Source organism: Cryptomeria japonica, chromosome 2 (assembly GCF_030272615.1).
Source record: "Cryptomeria japonica chromosome 2, Sugi_1.0, whole genome shotgun sequence".
Lineage (NCBI taxonomy): Eukaryota > Viridiplantae > Streptophyta > Pinopsida > Cupressales > Cupressaceae > Cryptomeria > Cryptomeria japonica.
Window position 1 is genome coordinate 651,711,202 of NC_081406.1, and position 23,701 is coordinate 651,734,902.

Consider the following 23,701-nt stretch of genomic DNA (forward strand, 5'->3'; position numbering starts at 1 on the left):
CCACCTCATACAACAATTGGCAGAATGAAACCAGTACATAATGTAAGTGTCAAAAACACAACTGCTTTGTAAGGTTTGAAACATGCCATGTACCTAGTATAAGATATTAAAATGCATGTTGGATGATGGTAATGCTAACATGTGGCCCATCTCTTAAGTTGGTTATATTGGTCATAAGGACAACTTGTGTAATAAAAAATACGGGGCAATGAGTAAGCCAACACGGGGATTACTGGTTTTGAATAAAAGTATTTATCCCACATGTAGAGAAGTGGTAGTTGTAGGTAATTGAGTATTTATATATTGTGATGCTTAGGCAAGAGAGATATCAGATATGTGAAGAGTCTTGTATGTCTTAGAATCTCTCGTTGGAGATATAGTACAGAGTGGCTTCTTCCAATAAGCAGCACTATATAGTGTTACCCAACCTTAAAGGCTTGATATCTATTTTATTCAATTTATTATTGATATTTTTCTGCATAATTCCAATATTACATATGACTATATGAGGATAATAACAATAGACCCTTGTGCAAGCAGCAGATATGCAACCAGCTTGCTTGAACCGATAGTTCCACTCCTATCCACGAAACTCAAACATTTTTAGGAATCTACTACAATTCAAATCTAAATCTAATGCATCATAATAGACATGTTATTGCCCTTGTAGACCACCTGCAGTAATTGTCATCTTTTTCAATTGAAACTCAACAGAATTAATCAATCGCTTGGAAGGGTCTTATAGTTAAGATTTGACATTCTTGAGAACATTTAGTATTTTTTATTAACTTTCACAATCGAATTTGGATCACCAACACAACATCAACAAAGAAAATTAAAAAGATAATTGTTACATTTAACAAGTGAGCATTCTATCTCTACGGGAAAGGACCACATAGAAGTGCACTGGCCTTATGATTTTGAGATATATTCTACTGTTCATAAGTATTTATTGAACAACAGATTTTGAATTACATATATAATGTAAAGTCAAAGAAATATCATGTAAGAATCTTGTATTTAGTTTTAAAGTCTTAATAAATATAATCTGCACTTCTCTATATTCGACTTTCATGTGATTCGAATTGTACATTAATAGATTGTCAAAGGTTTAAACCAACAGAAATCAGCCACCCATGAGCTAGAAAGAAATAGCAGACATTCAATTAGAAACCCTGGAAAATATTTAACTTCCCTTAAAAAAGAACATGGGCAAGAAGAAAACCTAATATGTCTTGAACAATGTGATATGTTCAAATATGTAGAGAACCAAGGAGAATAGTTTACATGCCTGAGATTTTATCATTTGAATTCCTTTCTCGAAGTTCGTCTTTGATGTTTTGGTATGCAACGGTCCTAACAAGGTATCTTTGTTCAGAGGATCTCCTATTTTAACTTGCTTGTATGCATCAACCAACCGCTCAATCACTTGCTGGTGTATCTTTTCATGCAGCAACTGTTGACACCCCAAGCAAATATTGTAAGTCATATATAAACCAACATCATTTTCGGCATTTCATATTATCATTCTTAACACATTACCAGCCGTCGGCAAGTGGTGCACCGCTGCCCTGCAGTACCAACTGCTGCAAACAAGACAGAACTGACAGCTAGTGCTAGGTCTGCATCGTCCATCACTATAATGGCATTGTTACCACTGAGCTCAAGTAAACATTTCCCAAATCTAGCATGGACTGTCCTTTGAACAATTTGTCCAACCTAAGACAAGCCAAAGTGCATTTGAACCATATGATTAACATTGGAAAAAATGACCAAAGCAAGCTAAAGGCATTGATAGCTTTTGTACATTCAAGGACAAATCCAAGAACTGAGATTTCAATAACAATTGCTTTCAAAATCAGTGACATTACATTTTAAGCAAAGAATCAAAAAAGGCCATAAGAAAATGACATCAAATATTAGATTTGCATTTCATCAATCATGCCATTCATGATGCCATATGTTGGTACGAGTTCTAACAAAATGAAATTATTAAAGAGTAATGAATACAGAGGAATAATATCATTGATTCCTTTTTCACTTGTGTTAATTGAACTCATATAAACATTTTCCAAAGCTGTTATAAGGGTATAAAGGGAAGCTTTCTGTGGTAGAAAAAAAGCCAGAAGTGACAGAAGGAAGTTTTGAAAAATTATTTGAATTGTGGGCAAAATCTCCTTATTTGCACTAATTAAAATAAACAAAGATAAAATGCTTTTTGGTAGAAGAATGAAATTACAGTTATGTCCATAGATTGTGATAACTGAGAGCATACATAAATCTATGTCAATACACGAACAAAGTACAACTACAGATTGTCTCATAGATTTGACACCACCAATCAGTACATCTCGCAATAGCCTCTTTCTCACTCCCTATAGAATTAGAACCTCAAAATTGTAGCTCTTAATATTTCTTAAATATATTGGACAACAGTTATCAGAGGTCCAGTGCTCTAACACCACCAACCATATGAAATAAAAAATATATATAGTTTTTTCATTTCTGTTTTGCACTTTTTGTGATAATTTTCATCATCAATGTTTCGGATCATGCTACATGATCCATCATCAGGACAAAAGAAATAGTTAGAGAGCAGAAAAACATTTGAAACAAAAAAATATTTAATCTGAAACCAAACAAAAACCACCAATTGTCTAAACAAAACTTGGATGGGCCTCACAAAATCTAGAGAAAGATCAGACATCATCATCATGAAGACAGACATTAGAGTTGATGGGTACCTTAGTACTTCCAGTAAATGAGACCAATGGAATTCTTGTATCTTCTGCTATGGCTTGCCCAATTTCTGCCCCACCACAGATGCAGGTGAAAATAGCACTAGGAAAACCATTTCGCTCAAACACCTCAGCAATTAGTTTTGTTGTTGCCACACTAATCAATGGTGTAGTTGGAGCACCTTTCCTGCAATGCATGAGAACAGCAACTCATTATCAAAATATTAGAAAACTTTCAATAGATAGGATATACCCTAAAATAATAATTTTCAATTGGCAAATCAAATATGTTCGTCACTTCATCGAAATGACCCAAATTTGCAATATCTCTAAGGCATTAGTGATTGAACAATATATGCATCTTCCTGCTAAAATAAAACTCATCTGTCAAGCAACATACATTCAAGGAAAAAGTTCGAGTTATTGGAAACAATCTCTCCTATCACACTAGACTTATGATTTCCATTAAATAACAACAAATTATTTGTTTCAAAGAATCAAAAAAATACAAAAGAAAAAGAAGCTTTTAGAATAGAACAAAAAAGTTATCCTCTCTGTTTACAATCCCAGGGTGTCATTTACAACCTTGTATAATTACTTCTATGCCATTAGATAAACAGAATCTCCGATAGAGCTTACTGTGACAAACTGAAACATTTTTTAAAATTGTTTGAACCCAAATGCATTGCGAACTCTAAAAGATGAGTTGCATCAATGGATTAAAAAAGAAATATGTGAGGACAAAATACAGTGAATAAAAATACACAAATGTGGAGAAACATAATCGACTGGAGTGATGAGTACAAAGAATCAATAGTTTGCATTTGTATTCTCTGCATGGAAGCTATCTTCCAAGATGTTCAGACAAAGCTCTTACCCTTTAACAGTTTCAGTTATGCTGAATGAGTGATTTGAAACATTGGTGATTTCCATCCGCAAAAAAAAACATGATATTGTATATTTACTGGTATAGATAGCAACTATCTGCAATTGTATTTCAATTGCAGATAGGTCCACATATGATATTTATATTTTGTTTCATGAGCAGAGATAAGACTCGGCAAAAATCACTTATCTAATCAAAACTCAATTAATCCAACAAGCAAACTCAGCAAGTCCACAACAAAATCTTTTAAGGAACCATATTACACGAAAATACAAGAAACCCCAAAAATTGCTATTGATTTCAGTTCTTCCAAATGAGGTTGTTTCTTTGCAGAAAAGGACAAAGTATGCATTTCTAATCCACCTTGGTTCACTATAAAAAATTTCATTGTGTTTTAAAAGGAAAAACACAGAAGCAATTTTCTACTTAGATCATTTGGGCAGGCAACTTTTTCACTAAATTTCTGCCAAAGGCATCTTTAACTCATTGATTTGACCATTGTTGAAGAACCTAACAAGAAACTTCACAATCTTGGTGATATTTTGGTTCTTTCAAGCAAAAATGGATTTGTTTATATAAAGTGGATAAACAGGAAAAAAAAAAGGTAGCTTCCCAGACAAGATAGCTACAAAACAATTTTGACTAGATTCAATTAAGCTTCTAGTAGCTTCTTCCACATACCACCTACCCTTTATTAATAATATACCTAACACCACTTATATAAATAGCATCATGCGAAAACAATATGAGCTTTATAACAAAAAATATTTCTTACATTAAATAACAAAATATGTTGTCTTTAGGAACACAACATGCCCTTTCCCTTGTGAAGCGTTCTTCCAAAGCTAGAGATGCAAATAGAAGGTCTCATGTGCACTAACTTTTCTATTTATTTGACCTAATATAGAATCATAGATGCTCAAAGCTATCATATGGATTCATACAAAACTCATTATAATTATCTATTGGCAGTTCTAAATCAGAATGTTCATGGTGAACACTCTCCATTACTTAAATGACTATGTACAATCATCTTTTACCCTACTACTCTTTCAATAAGTACTCCTGACATATAAAATGTATCATGAAAGTGTCCATATCGCAGTTCCCCCAAAAGATATTGTTTTCACCTCCTAATTTGTCCAAAAGATCTCTTAACTATTCACAAATAAGGGCCAAGGTTCAGCTCATAGCCTTTACAATTTGAAGGGATAATATTCATATACAGCATTACCAGACATGTTATATTAAATGAAAACAAAGCGATGGGTCTCAACCAGGACATAAACTCTTCCAAAGATTCCTATGTGCCACCAATAGCAACTGAGTGTTAGATGGATCATGCATTACATGATATTGTCCAAGTCAAATTTTCTTTGTCTATTAGCAAAGGCGAGTGACAAAAAGAACAAAATGAAGCAAGTGAGATGCATACCCTAACTCCAAATTACAGGCATAATACTCTTTCAACTCTTAAACAGATATGGCCTAACACAAAGGACACCACAATGTTAACCATGGGTCTCAAAAATATATGTGGCTTCATAATCCAAACTGAATAGCAAAAAATATAAGAGCCAGCTAGATACCATACAACTCTAGTTAAGTTTTGTGTTCCATTAAATTAAGGAAAAAATGGTTGGTGTTGTCAAACAAGTTGCAAGGCAAGGAAGGACAAAATTATGTGTTTTATTAATGGCAAAAAGATCGACAAAGATAGTATTACAAATGTTAAAGTAATAGTTTGTCAGGGGTAAGCGCTCTCTTTCCAATGCTGCCATTCTTCGTCCAAGATTCAACCTAGCAACCACTCTTTGCAAAGTGAAGTTATGACAAAATTGATCCTAGTGAGTTCATACGAGGACAAAACCTACATATTTAATGTGCAAAAGGCCACCAAGTACAAAAAATTTCTCCATCAACAACCCAACAACCCTATAGACTCTATGTAACAATGGAACACAATGCAAGGAGATCAAGGCAGTGGCCACGGGGAATGCATTTGCAGAAAATGTTGAGGATTAGATTCTTGAGACTAGTCATTCACAAAGAATAATAAAGAGTTCACATATAAATTTCTCTTTACAAAGGTCTTATTCCAACAAATAATAATGAATTGTTTAGTTTAGTCTCACTCGGATCCATTACAAAAGGTGTTAATATAATATTCTCTCCAATTCATCTCTCATTGATAATCACACAAATGATGTGAGCGATTCATTTGATGTGCAATGTAGTCGTAGTCATTATATAATTACACCTTATATTATGTAATGTCCCCTTCCTAGGTGACAGGCAGCTGAGCTGGGATTGGCCTATTATGGGGGTCCCGTAGGTCAGCAGGGTAGTTTGGGGAACCCAACCGAGGGTTGTGGAGCTCAGCAAGGAGCAGGGAGCTTTACGAGCCTTTCAGTTTGGAGTTTTGGGGTGAAACCATGATTAAAATTGAAATATTAAAGTTGGCCTTATATGAATAGTAAAAAGTGAATAGTAACAGAGAAACATAAGAGGAACAGTGAAAAGTGCCCCCCCATCCTAGTAACTTAAGTTGTTTTTTAAAAGGGGGCCAAGTTCACAATGAGAAATTAGACCCTTATATTTTATGATTTTAAGGCCAAATAGTAAACCCAAAATAGATAAAAAGGCATTTTGCCTATCATTTGGATTCATTTTTACATCTCCATTTTTCAGATCAACAGCTTGGGCTTCCAGGAACGTCAACTCTTGGAAGAATTGGGGGATTTGGATGAAAACCCATCTCTCCGAGTGTCAGTTTCCATCATATTTCAGCTATAGTGTGCATATGGCAGCCTCTTTTGGGAATCTTTGAGCAGATTTATCAGTTAGAGGGCAGGTATTCTTCAATGTTGATAAGATATGTGAAATCTTATTCGATCCGCTCAGGAATTTTATTTTGGTAAATGAAGTATTGGAAAGTCGTAAAGTATGAAAATGGATCTCAACGATCGTACCTTCATCGGATCAATGACTCACCTATTTGTCTTTGCAAGCATTTCAATAAGTTTTTTCATAATCTTTCATTTTTTCTTTTTTTCTTTTTTTTCTCTCTATCTATTTGTTCCAACTCTTGGAAGAATTGGGGGATTTGGACGAAAACCCATCTCTCCGGGTGTCAGTTTCCATCATATTTCAGCTTTAGTGTGCATATGGCAGCCTCTTTTGGGAATCTTTGAGCAGATTTATTGGTTAGAGGGCAGGTATTCTTCAATCAGTTGCAGGGCTGACCTTTTAGAGGTCATTTCCATCTTTTTCCAGCTCTATTTCAGTTAGCCGCTCCATTTTGGGTAGAAGGGTTTCAAACCCTAGAATGTATATAGGGTTTTGACATTAATTGGAGCTGATTTCTATATATCTATGGGTTGGAAACTTGCATCAGACTTATGAGTTCATGTTAATGGTACATACATTGCACTTTTAAGCAAATGACAGTTACTTATTTACCTTCCTTGTGTGTTATGCATTGTATTAGTTTAAATCAGCAGTCTCTTTATGTCATATTCGAGAATCTTGCAAAAACTTCAAAACCAATCAAAACAAAAACAAAATCCAGTCAAACCTCATCCAAATATACGCTGGCCAAAGACTTATCAGAAATTAAACACTGCACATAACCTCCTAATTTGGATTAGACTGGGGAAAAAATGGAGTGGGGATCTTTCATCATTCATCTCCTTGGTTATTGCTAGCTAGGTGCCACCTCTTCCTCATCAAGATGAATTCACTTGACACCACCAATCCTACATGTCAAGTCAGTCCTCCAATTCACTGTTCGTCTAGAACATGTCATCTTGACTTGTGCATGACTAGAGTGGATATATTATAATCCATTTCCTTTGTTTTATACACCTTGAATATAGTCTATAAATATTAGAATACTATTATTTTCATGTTGCTTGCATTTGAAAGTACTATCTTGCTGTTTTTGTTCGTAGGGAGATTTAAAAATTGCTAGTTCTTTATTAAATCTAATGTCTATGTATGTGTGACAATGGATAGATGTGTGTATGCAATATATATATATATATATGCGTAAAGAGAGATAGAGAGAGATAGAGAGAGAGAGAGAGAGAGAGCGCATGAGCATTAGTAACAATTAGAAATGGAGTGCAATACAACCCTTACACAAATTTTGCATTCATGCAATAAATAATCAACCATATCTTCCTTAATATTGAGATATCATGTGCCCAACATAATCTGCTGCTTTTTGAAAACTGTCAAACTAAATATAAATTAAGATATTTAAAACATTTGGGCCCTTATCTATTTGCACGAGAAAAATGAGAAAGAAAAGCAATCTTTTTGTGTACTGGAGTTGCTTTCATTCCGACCTTACAACATAAATAGAGTGCATAACATACAAAAATCACGATCTAGTAGAAATATAAGATTATTGCAATTTGTATAAATACTTACCAAACAACGCAGTTACCACACACCAACGCAATGCATGCATTCCATCCTACACAATGAAAATGAAAAAAAAAATGTGAATAACAACTTTAAGATATGCACTATTAGGTATGCCAAAATCACTAAAATGCAAATTTATAGAATATAAAACAAATAAATACCACAAATACAAATGCATTTAGAAAAGGCATATTATGCACAGTAACAAAATGGTTTTTAAATAGAAATCTTACTAAATTTTATTTAAAAACATAAATTGAAATTTTTAATGAAGAATATTACAGACTAATTCTAGAAAAGATTGAGCTCTAGCTAGTGGTATTAGCTAGATGATGAAAAGAAGTCAAAAACAACCAATGAAAGAAAAATCATTTATCTAATACCAGCACCTCACATCTCTTCCAAATCCAATTATCTCTTCCAACATATCTATGTTTCTTCCCTCTATTATGAATATTAAATATCAGTAAGGTAATAATGGTAAAAAAAAATCAAAAAGGGATTAGTAAGAGATATTTAACTTATTATAGTTTAGGTTGTTGGGCTAAGTTACTGGTTCAAGTTCAAGGATGCGAACCCAGTTCATGGGTTTGGGCAAAAAAAAATTTTGCCTTTTGGGTTCGTGGGTTGGGTTCATCCGTATATATATATATACACAAAAAAAAATTTAAATAAATATACAAAATTACAAATCTAAATACATTTAATAGTATGCTACTTCATCATTGATCAATGCCAAATGCCAATTGATAGTTCAAATGAAGTTGTTTTAGGTTTCAAATGTATTTAGCAAGGGGCTGATTAGGGTTTTTTATTTAAAAAGGCAAAAAAATATATTTTTTTTAATGTTTAAAAGTCACTTTATATGACTTAAACCCAGCCGGCGAACTTGGGTTCGCCCAGGTCCAAACAGGGTTCACCCCAGGGATGCTGGGTGAACCCTGTCTGGACCCGTCGCGAACCCAACCCGGGTTAGGGCCTTCAGACAAGCGAACCAGACCCATGGATATGCATTATCCTAAGTTAAGTATAATTACATGAGACATAAATATGGATATACTTGAAGAAAATGATGATTCAAAGTTGTGAAGCGGTACAAGAGGAACTAGACCCATGGAAATCTTGGGCTCACAAACCTTATAGCATCTCTTTGTTGCTTGTGAAGTGCATTTGCATTAGCACCAAGTGCACAGAAACATGGCTCATAGAAGCACAGTGTCAAAAGTGGAGAGTTCTAATTTTTGTTATAACATTTTTAAGATTTTGTCTTTTAATTTAACACTACGTCCACCCAAAGGCATGTTTTTAATTCAGTATCTCTCTATTCAGGAAATGGATTCTGAAGGAAGTTTGCCAAGACTAGTAAATGCATTTCATACAATCTAAAAAAAGGATTTTACCCTGCCTCATCTGATTTAGAAAATTTAAATCCTTTTAAGTAAAAAAGGTATTAAAAGTTGTTTATCTAAAGCCTAAAGTTAAAGTTTTTGTATATGAGTGCATTTTCCATATAACCCAACACCCTAACAAGCTTTTCAAATGAAAGGAGATGCATATTTCCATGGAACACAGGACCACTGGGAATGATCTTGCCAAGTGAGTCAATTTCAAAAGTGTATGGAGGATAATTCCCAGTCTAGAGTTTTCCATTAAGTCCAAGATTGGATTTTTGCTATAGCAGCAATTGAGAGCTAAAAACTACAAAGATGAAGATAGTGATCACCCATAAATGTGAAAAGCTAGAGCTGAAATAATGTCATTTGACAAGGTAAAGTCTCATCTGATGAGTAGCTATTCAGTAAGGTTATGTCCTACTGAAGGACATGATGTTTAGTAAGTCTCAAAATGACTGAAGACTAATGGTGTTGTGAGAAATAGTTGAGGCGAGGACTAGTCCCACATAGTTCGTCTTACAAATAATTGAGTGTCCCTATTCGTACAATTTATTGTGTTAAGGACAGTTGTGTTTGTCCTTGATCACATAGGAGAGAGTGTATGGGCTGAAGAGTATTCCTAGCCCATGTGTTGATGAATGAGGCCATTCTTGTTGAAGAAGGGTAGTGAGGCCATTCCCAGTACTATTTGTAAGTATGCCAAATGATGTATGTTCCAATTTACAGGCAAGTATGTATTTTCCTCAAGATGTAATAAGGTGGGCATACGAGGAACATTGCACAATAAGTATAATGTAATAGTGGTAAAAAAATATTAATAAAGGATTCACAAGACGCTTAAAGTAAAAATTATTTCAACATATTATACTTAAGGTTTTTAATTGATTAGATATAGACCTATATAAAATAGGTTTGAGGCATGACTGAGATTAGCTAGATTGTGCTTCCTATTTTCTAGGATCACAAACTAACCTATGCAATGTATAAATTCCTATGGCATTTGAATAGTAATTATCATAATAGAAGCATGCATTTTTTTCTATCACAACCATGAACCAACAAAATCATTTATAATATTACTGTTATTCAGGATATTCTTCATTCTTCACAGCCATGCCGTTACCCAACTAAAATTACTAAGCTAGATATGGCTAAATCCATTGACCATTAATATTACAAATGACTTTCTCATGTTACAATCCATTGGCTTCTCACAAGGCTTTACTGCTTAGATTTACAATCTTATTTCTATTACTTCTCTTTCTATTAAAATCAATGGTATCATAGGCGCCTAGACTGCTTAGATTTACAATCTTATTTCTACTATGTTTATTAAAATCAATGGTATCATACGCCCCTAAATCATTGCTACAAGTAGACTAAGGCAGGATGATCCACTATCATAACTTTTTCTCATCATTCTTGGTGATGAGCTAGCAAGGATGATCACCAAAAAGAGGCAGCCCATCACATTCACATCTGTGTTGTTTGCCCTCTCCGGTGAATAACTTAAAGTACACAGATAAAACACGTAATGCAGAATAATAATGCCATAGATATCAGATGCAATATAAGAGATGTTATTCCATTCATAATCGTTTCCCCAAGTTACATTCGGAAGTATATAAAGATACCGAGGGGGTGCGAGCGCCAACCGTCGCACCGCAACTGCCACCCCTCGGTTGCCAACTAACCAACACAATTACAACTTAATTAACTAGTTTTATTTCCGTGTACAATATTGCCGCCAACATCATCCCCCCCAAAAGAAAAGTCATCTCCAGGCGACTTACAACAAAATGGAGAATAAATGGGGCTTACAGAACCCAAAATCAGAAAAAAAACTAAGGGGGTGCAAAGGGCGTCCCTGATGAAGAAAGCGTCGGTGGTGGTGTAGCGGTGGACGCCAAGCGCCCACAGAGCTCATACACTTGCTCCGTCCTCCTCTTTAGATCCCGTTCAGCTACCATCTGCCGCTCCATAGCGGTCTTTACCATATAGGCTGCCTCCTTATCCTTCTTGTCCACACTCTCCAATGCACTGACCAATCGAGTCTCCAACAGCTCTCTAGATGCCCTTTCCTCTTCCAACTGTATCAAAAAGGCAGACTTCTCTGCTACTAAAGTGTCCATCGCTATCGGGGTCTGTGCCATGGTAGCCTCCAGCTCCCAAAACCTGATAGTCAGCTCCTCTCGAGCTGACACTGCTACTACGCACAAGGCCTCAATTGTGGTTGCCGTCTGTTGTGTCCTTCGAAGCTCAAGATAACCTTTGCGGAAGGTTTGCTCCACCTCCCGCAACAACGACTGCATCCAGGTCTCGCCAACCCCTTTGGTGAGGCTCCAAGCCTCCAACATTGCCTGGTTCTCTGTCTCAGGCCACCCGGCACACTCAAAACACCTCCCAAACTCCTCTCTGCATCCGGTGCGGGCAAAGGTCAACAGTCCCTCAATCCGCTCAACCATGGCAGCGTCTGCCTGGAGTGTGGCAGATCACACAAGCCGCTGTGCTCTCAGAGTCATCTCGCCAATGAACTGCTCCAACTCTCCTGTACCCTGCTGTACTCCCACACGCACCTCCCCCTCCCTGTACGGGTTGGTGACTACAACTGCAAGGGGTGACGCAACCCTCTGAAGCGCCCTACTGAGAGGGCAAACATTTGGCGTCGTTGCCTAGACATACTCGGGAACGGAAGACGTGGATGGCACATGGACACGATGGGCCTACCCATTGGTGAGATAAACCTAGAAACCGACGACGCGCAAACAGAGCTCTACATAGGAGAAGACACTGCAACGAGGGAATTTTCAATTCTGCTCCAGGTAGCCATCGAGACCTACGTCCGACGAGAGGCCACGGAGGCGGACCTCCCACCAAGTGCCATGTGGACAACACTAGAGGTTAGCCCGGCAGTAAATCGGTTGTTGAACCATCTTCCCCGGCTACTTGCACAGGCATCGCTGGCACAACAAGCTCGCCTGGAGGGGATTGCCCAGGAAAAGCGACGCCAACAAATTCTTCAACAATACGAAGAAAGCAGTTGTCAGGAAGCCGAGCGGGATGGCGCCAGGCCAGGAAGGAATTGAACCTTGAACCTTCTATATTCGAATAAAAGTGTCATTGACACGAGTTGTATCTGACGAAATGAATTAATAAAGACGTGTTTTGGTTTATGTATTGTGAATTATGGAAATGTACGGCAATTAATGCCCAACCTATTGAATAAAGATAGAAATAAAAAAGCAGAAACGGACGAGTGGGAGGCCACGCAGAGGGCCTTGATTCTGGAGCAGCAAGTAGAACGTAGACGGAGGCTGAGGCAACTTGCCGAAGGACGACCTGCCGAAGGGTGGCCCAAAGGGAACCAAGGAGGTGTCACGGAGGGTGCAGAAGCCGAGGGAAATTTCTATGCATCGCCAGAACACCATAGGGTGCGGAGCCACGAAGAGTTTCTGGAGGAAACAAGGTTACAGCGGAATCTAGTCGAGGAGACTCGGGATCAGTTTAGAAATTTATCCCTTACACCACGAAGTGAGGATCACCAAAGGGAGCCAAGAGTGGGCGCAGGTGAGAACGGAGGGGAGGACAACCGTACGACTGTAGGTGCGACACACGGCAGGCAAAACACCATACCCCCAGTCACCCACGCAGGACACACCACCGGCGCCGGAGGGAGCAGCGCAGGGGCTCAGACACAGCCATAGCCACCTCAGGGGAGACAACCCCCATCAATGGCGAGTAAACAGAAACTACCGAAATTCAACGGCGACGGGAAGGAAGATCTTGTCTACAATTGTCGAACGTGCGAAACCATATGGTCAGCAAATGGTGTTACCGATCAAGACGAATGGGTAACACAATTCCTAGCAACCTTGAGGGGAGTGGCCATAGACTGGTACTCAGATATGGATAAGGCCAAAGTCGGCACATGGCCCAACCTGAAGGAGTTTGGGATAGAGTTCCGCCTCCTGAGAGATGACAATGAAATAGTCGCCGAAATCTATGGAACAAAGCAGAACAAGAATGAGACTGTCCGAGCCTATAGTCGGCGGCTGAAGGAACTGTTGGGGAAAATGGAGAGTCAACCAGCGGACGGGTTGAAAAAGAGATGGTTCGTGGAGGGATTGAAACACTCCCTCCGAAAGAAGATGAAAATTGTTCCACCGACATCGTACGAAAACGCATACAATAGAGCAATGGATCTCGAGAGCGAGACCAAGACATAGAAGAAAAAAAAGAAGGATAGCTCGTCCGAAGAGGATGACTCTTCACAGGAAAGCAACAGCGATGGTGAGGCTGGCGAACGGGTGCAAGCGCTCCAGAAAGACATGGAGCGAATGAGGAGGGAATTCAAAACAATGAGAAGCACTGGTCGGACCGAAGGGGACATATGGTGCACTGAATGCAAAGAGGAGGGGCATACAAAGGGTACTTGCCCAAAGAAGGCATTCTGCGAGATTTGCCAATTGATGGGACACTCCACCAAGGAGTGCCCATACAACATGAAAACCCGAAGTACGCAAATGAACCAGGTGTTGTTCACGGAGCAGGCCACAACATCCGCACCAGCGGGTACAGGCCAACAAACTAACACAACGGCATCATCTGGAGGGTACCGGGATAAGAGACGCAGCGGAAGAAGAAATAACAACAGTAACAATAATGGAAACCGGATCCAGTATGACGCCAAGGGTCGGCCAATGATCTAGTGTAGGGCTTGCAATCAGTGGGGACACTTCACCCGCGATTGCACAAAGGAAGCCACCCCCCAGCACCTCTGCCGATGGTGCAGGCCAGGTGACCATGAGGACGCAAATTGCCCGAAGCCTGGTGTAAACCTTCTAAACATAGAACCCACGAAGGCAAAGTGTTGGCAATCACAAGGGTGCATACCCAAATCCCCACACGGAGACCGAGAGAGTGCGAGAAGCAAGAGACAAGATCACAAAGGAAATGGCCGCACAAGGGCAGAATAGCCACCAAACCGCAAGTCCGCCACAGACGAGGGGAGAAGAGGAAATCTTACGGCAAATATTGCAGATGGAGGTACCCGTGAGAATTCAAGACCTCCTGGAGACCATGCCGCAGTTAAAAACGGCTATCTTAAACTCTGTACCCTCACAAGTGAAAATGAGGGAGGTCGTGAGCCCCATAGCCGACCCTACGTTAAGGGAGGTCCTAAGCCCCATGATCGACCCCATGTTGTTGGTAGTCAACAGCGGATGCCAACCGGCGGTGGTAGAAATGGGCATACTGGGGACTACCTTGACAGACACTATTGTGGACGGAGGGTCGGGAGTAAATGTGCTCCCAGAAGCGACATGGAAAACACTGGGAAAGCCTATGTTGTGGCCCCCCACGTTCAACCTACTAGGGGCAGATCAACATGGGATTAAACCCCTTGGTACCCTCATGGGCCAGCAAGTGATGATTGGCACGCAGCCATTCGTGCTGGATTTTGTAGTAATTCCGCTAAAGCAAAAAGGGTATGACGCCATTCTCGGGCGTGGGTGGCTCATTGCAGCAAAAGCGAACCATAACTGGAAGCGGAATACTCTTTCCTTGGAAAACGTGGGAAGGAAGTACGTGATCGATCTCCGTACGCAGATGGTGAGTGAGGAGTTGGCATCCTCCTCCAACTTGGAATCTGAGGGAGACCAGTTGGGGGAGGACGGAGACGGATGCCGCATGGAGCCTAGTGACGAAGGGGTGTTAGAACTAGAGGCATGCTCAAGGGACGACGGGGACTCCTTGAATGGTCTCTTCCATTGGCAAATGGGAGACTATGAAATATTTACACCCTCGTGCAATGTATTGAGCATCGAGGAAGAACCAAATATATTTCCCCCAGAATATGGCTAGTACAAGGAAGGGGAAGCCTCGATGAACGAGACACCGGCACACCAATTCCCGAAGGAGGAGCCCATTAAATACCAGCAAGCCAATTTAAAGGAGACAAACCTCGGGGGGATGAGTGACCCCAAGATCATCCTTGTCGGAGATGACTGGAATCCAATGCTGAAGGCTACAGCCTTCAAAATTTTCCTTGAATACAAGGATGTCTTTGCATGGATGTACAAGGACCTGAAGGGCGTTCCCCCAAAGTTATGTGTACATCGAATAACATTGGTACCGGGAGCCCAGCCGATAAGGAAGTGGCCTTACCATATGAACAAGAATTATGCTTCACGGGTGAACAACGAAATTGAGCGGATGTTGGAAGCGGGCATAATCTTCAAAGTTCAGACAAGCGAATGGGTGTCTCTTCCCTCAAGAAAGAGGCCAATCAGATCCGGATCTGTGTAGACTTCCGGTGTCTGAACGCTATCACTATTAAAGACCCGTTTCCCATACCCTTCACCGACAACATCTTGGAGGAAGTAGCTGGACATGAAATCTATTCCTTCATGGATGGGTTCGCTGGGTACAACCAGATATCCATCGCGGAGGAAGATAAGTTGAAAACAACCTTCGTGGTGGAGGACGGTGTGTATGCATACAACCGAATGCCCTTCGGTCTATGCAATGCACCTGCCACCTTTTAGCGCATCATCTTGCACATCTTCGACAAGATGTCGATGGGGAACTTCAAAGCCTTCCTGGACGATTGGTCTATTTACAGCGGATAGGACATCCACCTAAAAACCCTCGAGGAGTGCCTAGAAAGATGTTGGAGGGCACGGTTGGCCCTCAATCCGAAGAAATGTAGATTCATGGTACCACGGGGAAGATTGCTTGGACACATTGTGTGTAAAGAAGGATTGAAAACAGACCCGGACAAGATTCGGGTAATAGTAGAAATGGAACCTCCTACGGACGTCATGGGGATAAAGTCCTTCCTTGGTCATGTGGGGTACTACAGGAGGTTCATCAAGAACTTCGCTGAGGTGTCCCACCCGTTGGATAGGCTGACACGGAAAGGGGAACCATACATCTGGACAAAGCCACAGAGCAAGACATTTGAAGAGCTGAAGACAAGGTTGATGGGAGCACCCATACTGGCATACCCGAATTGGGATAAGGAATTCCACGTTCACGTGGATGCCTCAAACTATGCCATCGGGGCTACATTAGCCTAGGTAGGAGGACACAGGTTGGACCACCCCGTTTATTTCGCCGGCAGGTTGCTCTCGAAGGCTGAAAAGAACTACAGTACCACAAAACGCGAAGCCCTCGGCATGGTCTATGCCGTACAGAAATTCCGTCATTACCTACTGGCTACACCATTCACATTTTACATAGACCATCAGGCACTCATGTACTTGGTAAACAAGCCTATTATCCAGGGGAGGATAAGCCGTTGGCTATTGCTACTACAGGAGTTCACATTTTCAATTGTGGTAAGACCAGGGCGAAGTCATGTCATAGCCGATCAACTGTCTTGGATTAAGTCGGGGGAACCTCCAGAGGGAGTAAATGATGATTTTCCGGATGCGCACTTGTTCCAAATAGTCGTACTTCCTTCGTGGTACAAGAAGATTGGAGAATACCTGTCGACGTCCTGATTTCCGGAGGGTATGCCTCCCAGGGAACGGAGAAAGCTCGTATTAAGGAGCAAGACTTTTTCGCTCATTAACAGTTTACTCTACAAAATGGGGCCGGACCAGGTATTAAGGCGTTGTGTAATGGAGGAAGAAGTCCCGAGCGTATTAAGGGAGGCACACGAAGGACCCGCGGGTGGACATATGGGCCCAGACACTACAACCCGCAAGGTGCTTCTAGTAGGACTATGGTGGCCAACCGTACATCATGACGCCAGGGAGTGGGTCGTGGGGTGCGACACTTGCCAACAAGCAGGCAAACCTCTGAAGCGGGACTTCATGCCCCTCAATCCGTCGCACGCACAGGAACTCTTCGAACGATGGGAACTCGACTTTGTAGGGCCTCTTAAGGCTAGCCGCACACGACGGTGCCGGTACATTGTGGTTGCGACAGAATACTTGACTAAGTGTGTGGAGACGAGGGCTCTCCCAGATAACTCTGCAGTAAGCACGGCTAAATTTATCTATGAACAAATCATTACGCGATATGGTATACCTATTCAGTTGACCAGTGACCGGGGGGCCACTTCGTGAGCCATGTCATACAGCTGTTAACCTCAAAGTTTAAGATTTTTCACTCATTATCAAGCCCGTACTACCCATGTGCCAATGGCCAGGTCGAGGCCACAAACAAAATATTGGTATTGGTAATTTACAAGTCCTGCGGAGTAGAAAAGGAAGATTGGGAGGAGAAATTACCCTCTGTACTATGGGCCTACAGAACGACTTACAAAGTGACTGTTGTGACCATTTCACACATCACCCCATTGCAAATGGGGACCCCCCTTCTTTTTGCTTTCTAGGGTTTGTTTTCTGGGTCTTTTAGGGTTTTGTCTGTTAGCCTTTGCATTTTGAGTGTCGCCAAGGGGATCACCTGGATAGCAGGTCCTGCTGGAGTGATGTCCTTATCCTGAAATTTAGCTAAGTCTGAAAGTCCTGATCCTGAAATTTGGCTAAATCTGAAAGTCCTGATCCTGAAATTTGACTAAGTCTGGAAACTGAAAAACCTCCAAAAACTAGATTTTGCAATATAGCTCCTGGAGGTCTGAAACCACTCTCAAACATCCTGAAAGTATATATGGAATATAACTTAAAGTAGGAAATGTCACTTATACTTAAATGTTATATTCCATAAAATTATCCTGACGGAGAGTTCAAAAATTCAAAAATCGCTCTGGACCCTCAGAGAGGGCCCACAGCGAAAAATCGCTCCTGACCCTCAGAGAGGGCCCACAGCGAGATTTTGATTCACTTCATTTTGCAATGGAAAAGGACTAAGTTTTGAGCATGAAAGGGAAATGAATGACTTTCTCCACCCACCTAAAGAAGTTTTGGCTTGAAATGATGAAGGACCTTGTTGAAAACAGAAAAATCGCTCCTGACCCTCAGAGAGGGCCCACAGCGAGAAATCTTATAAGGGTCATTACAAGCTTTATTTGGTCGATTTGAGAGGTCAAGAGCATGATGAAGGATAGAATGAACATAATGAAGTATCCAGACTTGATCAAAGATGATAAATTGAAGGAGTTTTGCCCAGGAAGGGTAAAATCGCTCCTAACCCTTAGAGAGGGCCCACAACAATTTTCTTTGGGTGCACATTTTTGGACCTTTCTTGGACATGAATTTTTATTGATAACAAAGAACAAGATGATATCTTCCTTGGCAAAGTGATTTTTAGACGAAAAGTGAAGCATTTTGGTCCAAGTAGCAAAAATCGCTACGGACCCTCAGAGAGGGCCCACAACGAGATTTTCAAATATGCATTATTCTTACAAGATCAAAGTGATTTTATGATTGGAAGGGATGAAGGAAAGCATGTTCTATCCGTTGAATATAATTTGGAGGATCAATACAAGGGGAAATCAACCTAAAATGAAAAAATCGCTCCTGACCCTCACTGAAGGCCCACAGCGAGAAATCACTCCGGACCCTCAGAGAGGGCCCACAGCGAGAAACCTAAAATGGGAAATTTTCATCCAAGTTTGAGGAAAGCTAAGGTTAGGCATGGGTTAGAAGTGATGTTTGAAAAGCCTTGAAATGAAAAGAAATCGTTGAGAATCAATATTTTGAAGGCAATTCAAAAAATCGCTACGGACCCTCAGAGAGGGCCCATAGCGATTTTCCAGTTTTCTCTCCTTGGTTTGAAGAATTGAGATAAAATCTTGCTTGGACAGGAGGAGAACGTGATGTGTTATGCCCTGGAGATGATTTGAAGATTAAAAGATGAAGGAATTTGCCTAGAACCAAAAAATCGCTCCGGACCCTCACTGAAGGCCCATAGCGAGATTTTCAAAAAATGTATGTTTTCTTCAAAATGTTGCTAAGGCAAGGTTTGGACAAGGAGAAAAGGCCTCCAAGAGCAGGATGAATATTATTTTGCATTTAAAACTTGATGATTTTGGTCAGAAAATAAAAAATCGCTCCGGACCCTCACTGAAGGCCCACAGTGAAAAATCGCTACGGACCCTCAGAGAGGGCCCATAGCAATATTGTTGAAAATCCTCATTTTACCTTGCAACACCAAAGCGAATTTGGTTGGAGTGGATTAAGGAAGGACATTGCCAAATGATGAACAAAGTTTTAATGAAAAATGATGGAGAATCAAGCTCAAAATCAAAAAATCGCTCCTGACCCTCAAAGAGGGCCCACAGTGAGAAACTTCAAAAAGACACCTTTTCTCCAAAATTGGATAGGGCTAAGTTTGCAATTCCGTGAAAGGACCTAGTTGAAACATCTTGAAGAAGTTTTGGAGGTCGAAAAGTGCTAAACTTGAGCAAAAAATGAAAAATCGCTCCTGACCCTCAGTGAAGGTCCAGAGCGAAATTTGCATTTTCACCTATTTTTCCTCATAAAAAATGTCAAATTTGAAGTGCAACACATTAACGGGATATCAATTTACCCTCCAGGAGATTTTCAAGTTGAAATGTGGAATATTCAAGGCTAAAAATCAAGAGTCGCTCCTGACCCTCAGAGAGGGTCCAGGGCGAAATCCTCATGAAATCTCATTAAGCCTTGTTTTAAAAAATTAATATTCTCCATATTGCATTAGGCCGCTAAAATTGCTAATTTGAAGGCATGTGGAAAATTAAGATTAAATTGACATTAAATTTTGGCATTTAATAAAATTAATTTTAAGCCTTAAAAAATCGAACTTCTATCTTGGAGGCATTTAAAATTAAATATAGAGCGCACAAGGCTTTATTTTCACTTATTTTGCCAAGTCGGCCCCCCTTTTTTGGAAATTTATTTATTTTTAACCTCTTTTTTGCCAAGTCGGCCTGGAGGGAGCAAAGGGGTGAGCGCTCTATATATTGGAGGTGTTTTTCCACAATTCAAATCATTCAATCATTGCCTTAAGAGCGAATTTGGAGAGCTAATTGGAGGTGCAAAATCTGGTTTGCTTGGAGCGAATTTATTTCAAGTGTTGGAGACTAGAGGGAAGTGGAGTTGATTCTTTTGAAGGCTAAAGGAGGCGCATTTTATCCAAGAGAGAACTTTGATCTACATTTTGCCTAGCGAAATTCATCTATTTTTGCATCATTTCTTAGAGTTTAATACTCAAGAGGAGGTATGGCGAAACTATCCAAGCATCCTTGTTCAAAGTTTGAATTTTGAACTTTTGTTTTGAAAATTCTAAGTTTGGCATAGTTAATTAGGAAATGATAACTCAAGATTTATCATGAAGTTTCCTAATTAAAATCTTGAATCTTCCTTTCAAGTTTAATTTCTACACTTCAAGATATATTACTAATTTTGAAATGTTGTGTAGGTATCAAGATGGCGACTCCAAAGTCCGGAGGATCTACAAGTTGGCAGGTTCTCATCCAAGAAGATCAAGCAAGGACAAGAGCGACCTCCTCCAGTCTAGCATCAACAAGGACAGCCTTCTTCGGTCAAGCATCATCAGGAATAACTTCTTCCAATCTAGCATTCCAAGGCGAGGTACATCAATCATCCTGCACATCAAAGACAAAAGAAGTTAGAGCAAGGGTTCATTGAAGGAGCAAATAGTTTCAGAAGAGTCAATTAAAGCTAGCTTCTCAGCAAAATCAAATTGGCATCAACCAAGTGTCAGACGAGTTGGCATCCCAGTCATCACTCCTCCAATCGGGTTGGTCCACCTTAGCGTGTCTAGATTCAATGTACCTAACTCATGGGAGGTGGCACAAACTTCGATGTACCTACCCCAGCTATCCATTGGTCGATTTTTCCAGAGATGACATGTGTCCTTAAAATGTAATTTTATCATTGGCCAAGCATTAAATGTTATGTAATGGTTGTAACAAACCCTAATTAGGGTTTTCATTGTTGAATCTTGGCCATTGATCTCAAAATTCATCTAAGCCATCGAATTGTATTGTGGGCACTATATAAGCCCCGACTCTTCATTTTGTAAAGGCAGTTGGAAGTAGTTAGAAGGTAGGGAGTGAATAGTTAGAATAGTGAATTAGTCAGTTGATAGAATAGCAATTAGAGTAGAGTAGAGAGAGAAGGCAAAGATTGTTGCCAAGGTGTTGTTGTAAAAGACTTGTAAAACTTCATTGAAGAAATGGTGAAATTCATGGGTCGATTCAACAATTTGCATGGTCTCTATACTTCTCATATTTGATTTCATGTTATTAGATGAGTGGAAGAAATGTGCTTGATTGATGGTGAAATTCGTATATCCATACTACTAGCAGTTTGTTGATTGCAGACTTGCCTTGTGTAATCAACTGGGATCATTCAGCTTAAGCTTAACTTCAATTGTCGCTTCTTCATTGATATGCATCAGCCTGATGGTGTCTATGCCTGCAGTGATGATTTGAACATCATAAAGCTTTCCTTCGAAGATCGCACTAACCTTGTGGAGATGGTCCTGGGATGTCAAAACAAGACTTAGTTAGAATTTCATCAAAGATCATTCATTGCTCTTACATTCTTAGTATCAGAATTAGATCCTTTCCTCGCCCTCGTCCTTTTTCCTTTTTTTTCAAATCTAAGCTAGTAAAATCCTGTGATTCCAACAAATCAGACGTTCAGGTCATCAAGTGTAAAAGTCCCCTTGTGATTCCACCAAAATCACATCATACCACAGAGAGCTTATCCACACGTAGAGATCCTACAACGAAGAACCTTGAAGTCATCCTGACTGATCCTTTTCGCGATATCTTCAACATTCAGAGACTTTATTCAAGAGAGGATAAGATACCTTTAGGTATTTTATTTTGTGTTCGCATGTGCATAAAAAACACGTCAACAGTGACCACAGGTCAGACTCCGTTCCAACTCATGTACGGGCAAGAAGCGGTGGTGTCAGTGGAATTCATGGTGCCAAGCCTTCGCATTGCGGTAGAGAATAGACTTGGGGATATGGAGAGCCTGAGAGAGAGACTGTATGCCTTAAGCAAGTTGGAGGAAAAAAGAATGATGGCACAATGGGCGACAGAGGCAGCCCAGCAAAGACAGAAGGTCTGGCACGATAAGCATCTTCGGTGAATGAAGTTTACTCCGAGGCAGTTAGTGTTGAAATTTAATGGGAGGAACGAAATCAAACCAGGAAAATTTAAAGTGCGATGGCTAGGACCCTTCAAGGTACGCGAGGTCAATGCCAACGGGGCGATCAAGTTGTGGATGCTTGACGGGAAGGAGATACCAAACGCCGTCAACGGGTCGAAATTAAAAGTTTACCACGAACGGGCGACCGATCCGGGAACCTCTAGAAGATATAATAACAAAAAAAAGAAAAAAACCGTACGGTCGTACACAGTTGACCGTACGGTCGCAATTTCTTAAAAAAAAAAAAGAAAATGGTCACGGTGGGACCATCGGCGGTGGAACCACCGTGCGGTGGCAACACCGACGGTGGACCACTGGCGGTGGACACCACCATGGTGCGGTGGATACCACACCCATGCGATTATAAAACCCCCGCCATAAGGCACAAATACGCAGCCGCACAAAGGGAGAACATTCCAGCGTAGGAAGGAAAAATTGCAACGCAAAGCCAGCCACCGTAAGAAGGAAAATATCCCAGAGGGAGGAGATTGCATGGGCACACCTGCACGCCAAGTACACCCACCCGCCATACACGTACTACCGACCGACAAACACAAAGGGAACGCTGGCAGTTGGAAGTGGCAAGGGTTTAAAGCTATAAAAGCAGAATTAAAGAATTAATTCGGGACTAATGGACACAAATAAGAACAAGGCAGATTGGCGAAAACGGTTGCAGCCGTTAGAAGACAAGTTGCAGGGAGGGCAAAAAGCTTCAGAAGTGAGTGCAGACACAAGAAAACAGGTTTTGCCATCTGGGGTGTGTATTGCACACAGCCTCTGGATGAGCAGCAGTCAAAAAAGCAAGAAGCACCGTCCAAAACCCTTGGCGACAAAGGATAGGGATGAGGTAACAGCAGATAATATTATGTTTGAAGGTCTGAATGGAATAGACTATCGAAACTGGTGGGCGAAGACACCTCAAGATGATCTGATAAAGAAAAGCCTACGCCAGGCACAGGTACACTGGGCCGTCCAGATGCCAGTTTTTTGTATAAAGGACTTTGAGGTGGTTTTGCGTGCCATGATTGGCAGCTATGAGAGACATCGCCACCAGTCGGTATTTGATTATCAACACCAGCAGATAACCATTTCATTCACGATAGGCGAGTTCACCAGGGTGTTTGGCATACCGGGGGTGAAAGGAAAAAAAATAGACACTTCACAGAAAAT

At 40.5% G+C, this 23,701-nt stretch overlaps 1 protein-coding gene across 4 annotated transcripts in view; it reads right to left on the bottom strand.

Moving 5' to 3' along the window:
• LOC131038391 (aldehyde dehydrogenase family 7 member B4) overlaps window positions 1-23,701 on the bottom strand; it is a 116,438-nt gene that overhangs the window by 11,600 nt on the left and 81,137 nt on the right. For all 4 annotated transcript variants that reach the window (XM_057970812.2, XM_059216807.1, XM_059216806.1 and 1 more), the window contains exons 9-12: window positions 8,062-8,107; window positions 2,745-2,925; window positions 1,543-1,719; window positions 1,292-1,456 (exon numbers count right to left, since the gene is read on the bottom strand). In XM_057970812.2, coding sequence (XP_057826795.2) covers window positions 1,292-1,456; window positions 1,543-1,719; window positions 2,745-2,925; window positions 8,062-8,107 — 569 coding nt within the window. The remainder of the gene's footprint in view (window positions 1-1,291; window positions 1,457-1,542; window positions 1,720-2,744; window positions 2,926-8,061; window positions 8,108-23,701) is intronic.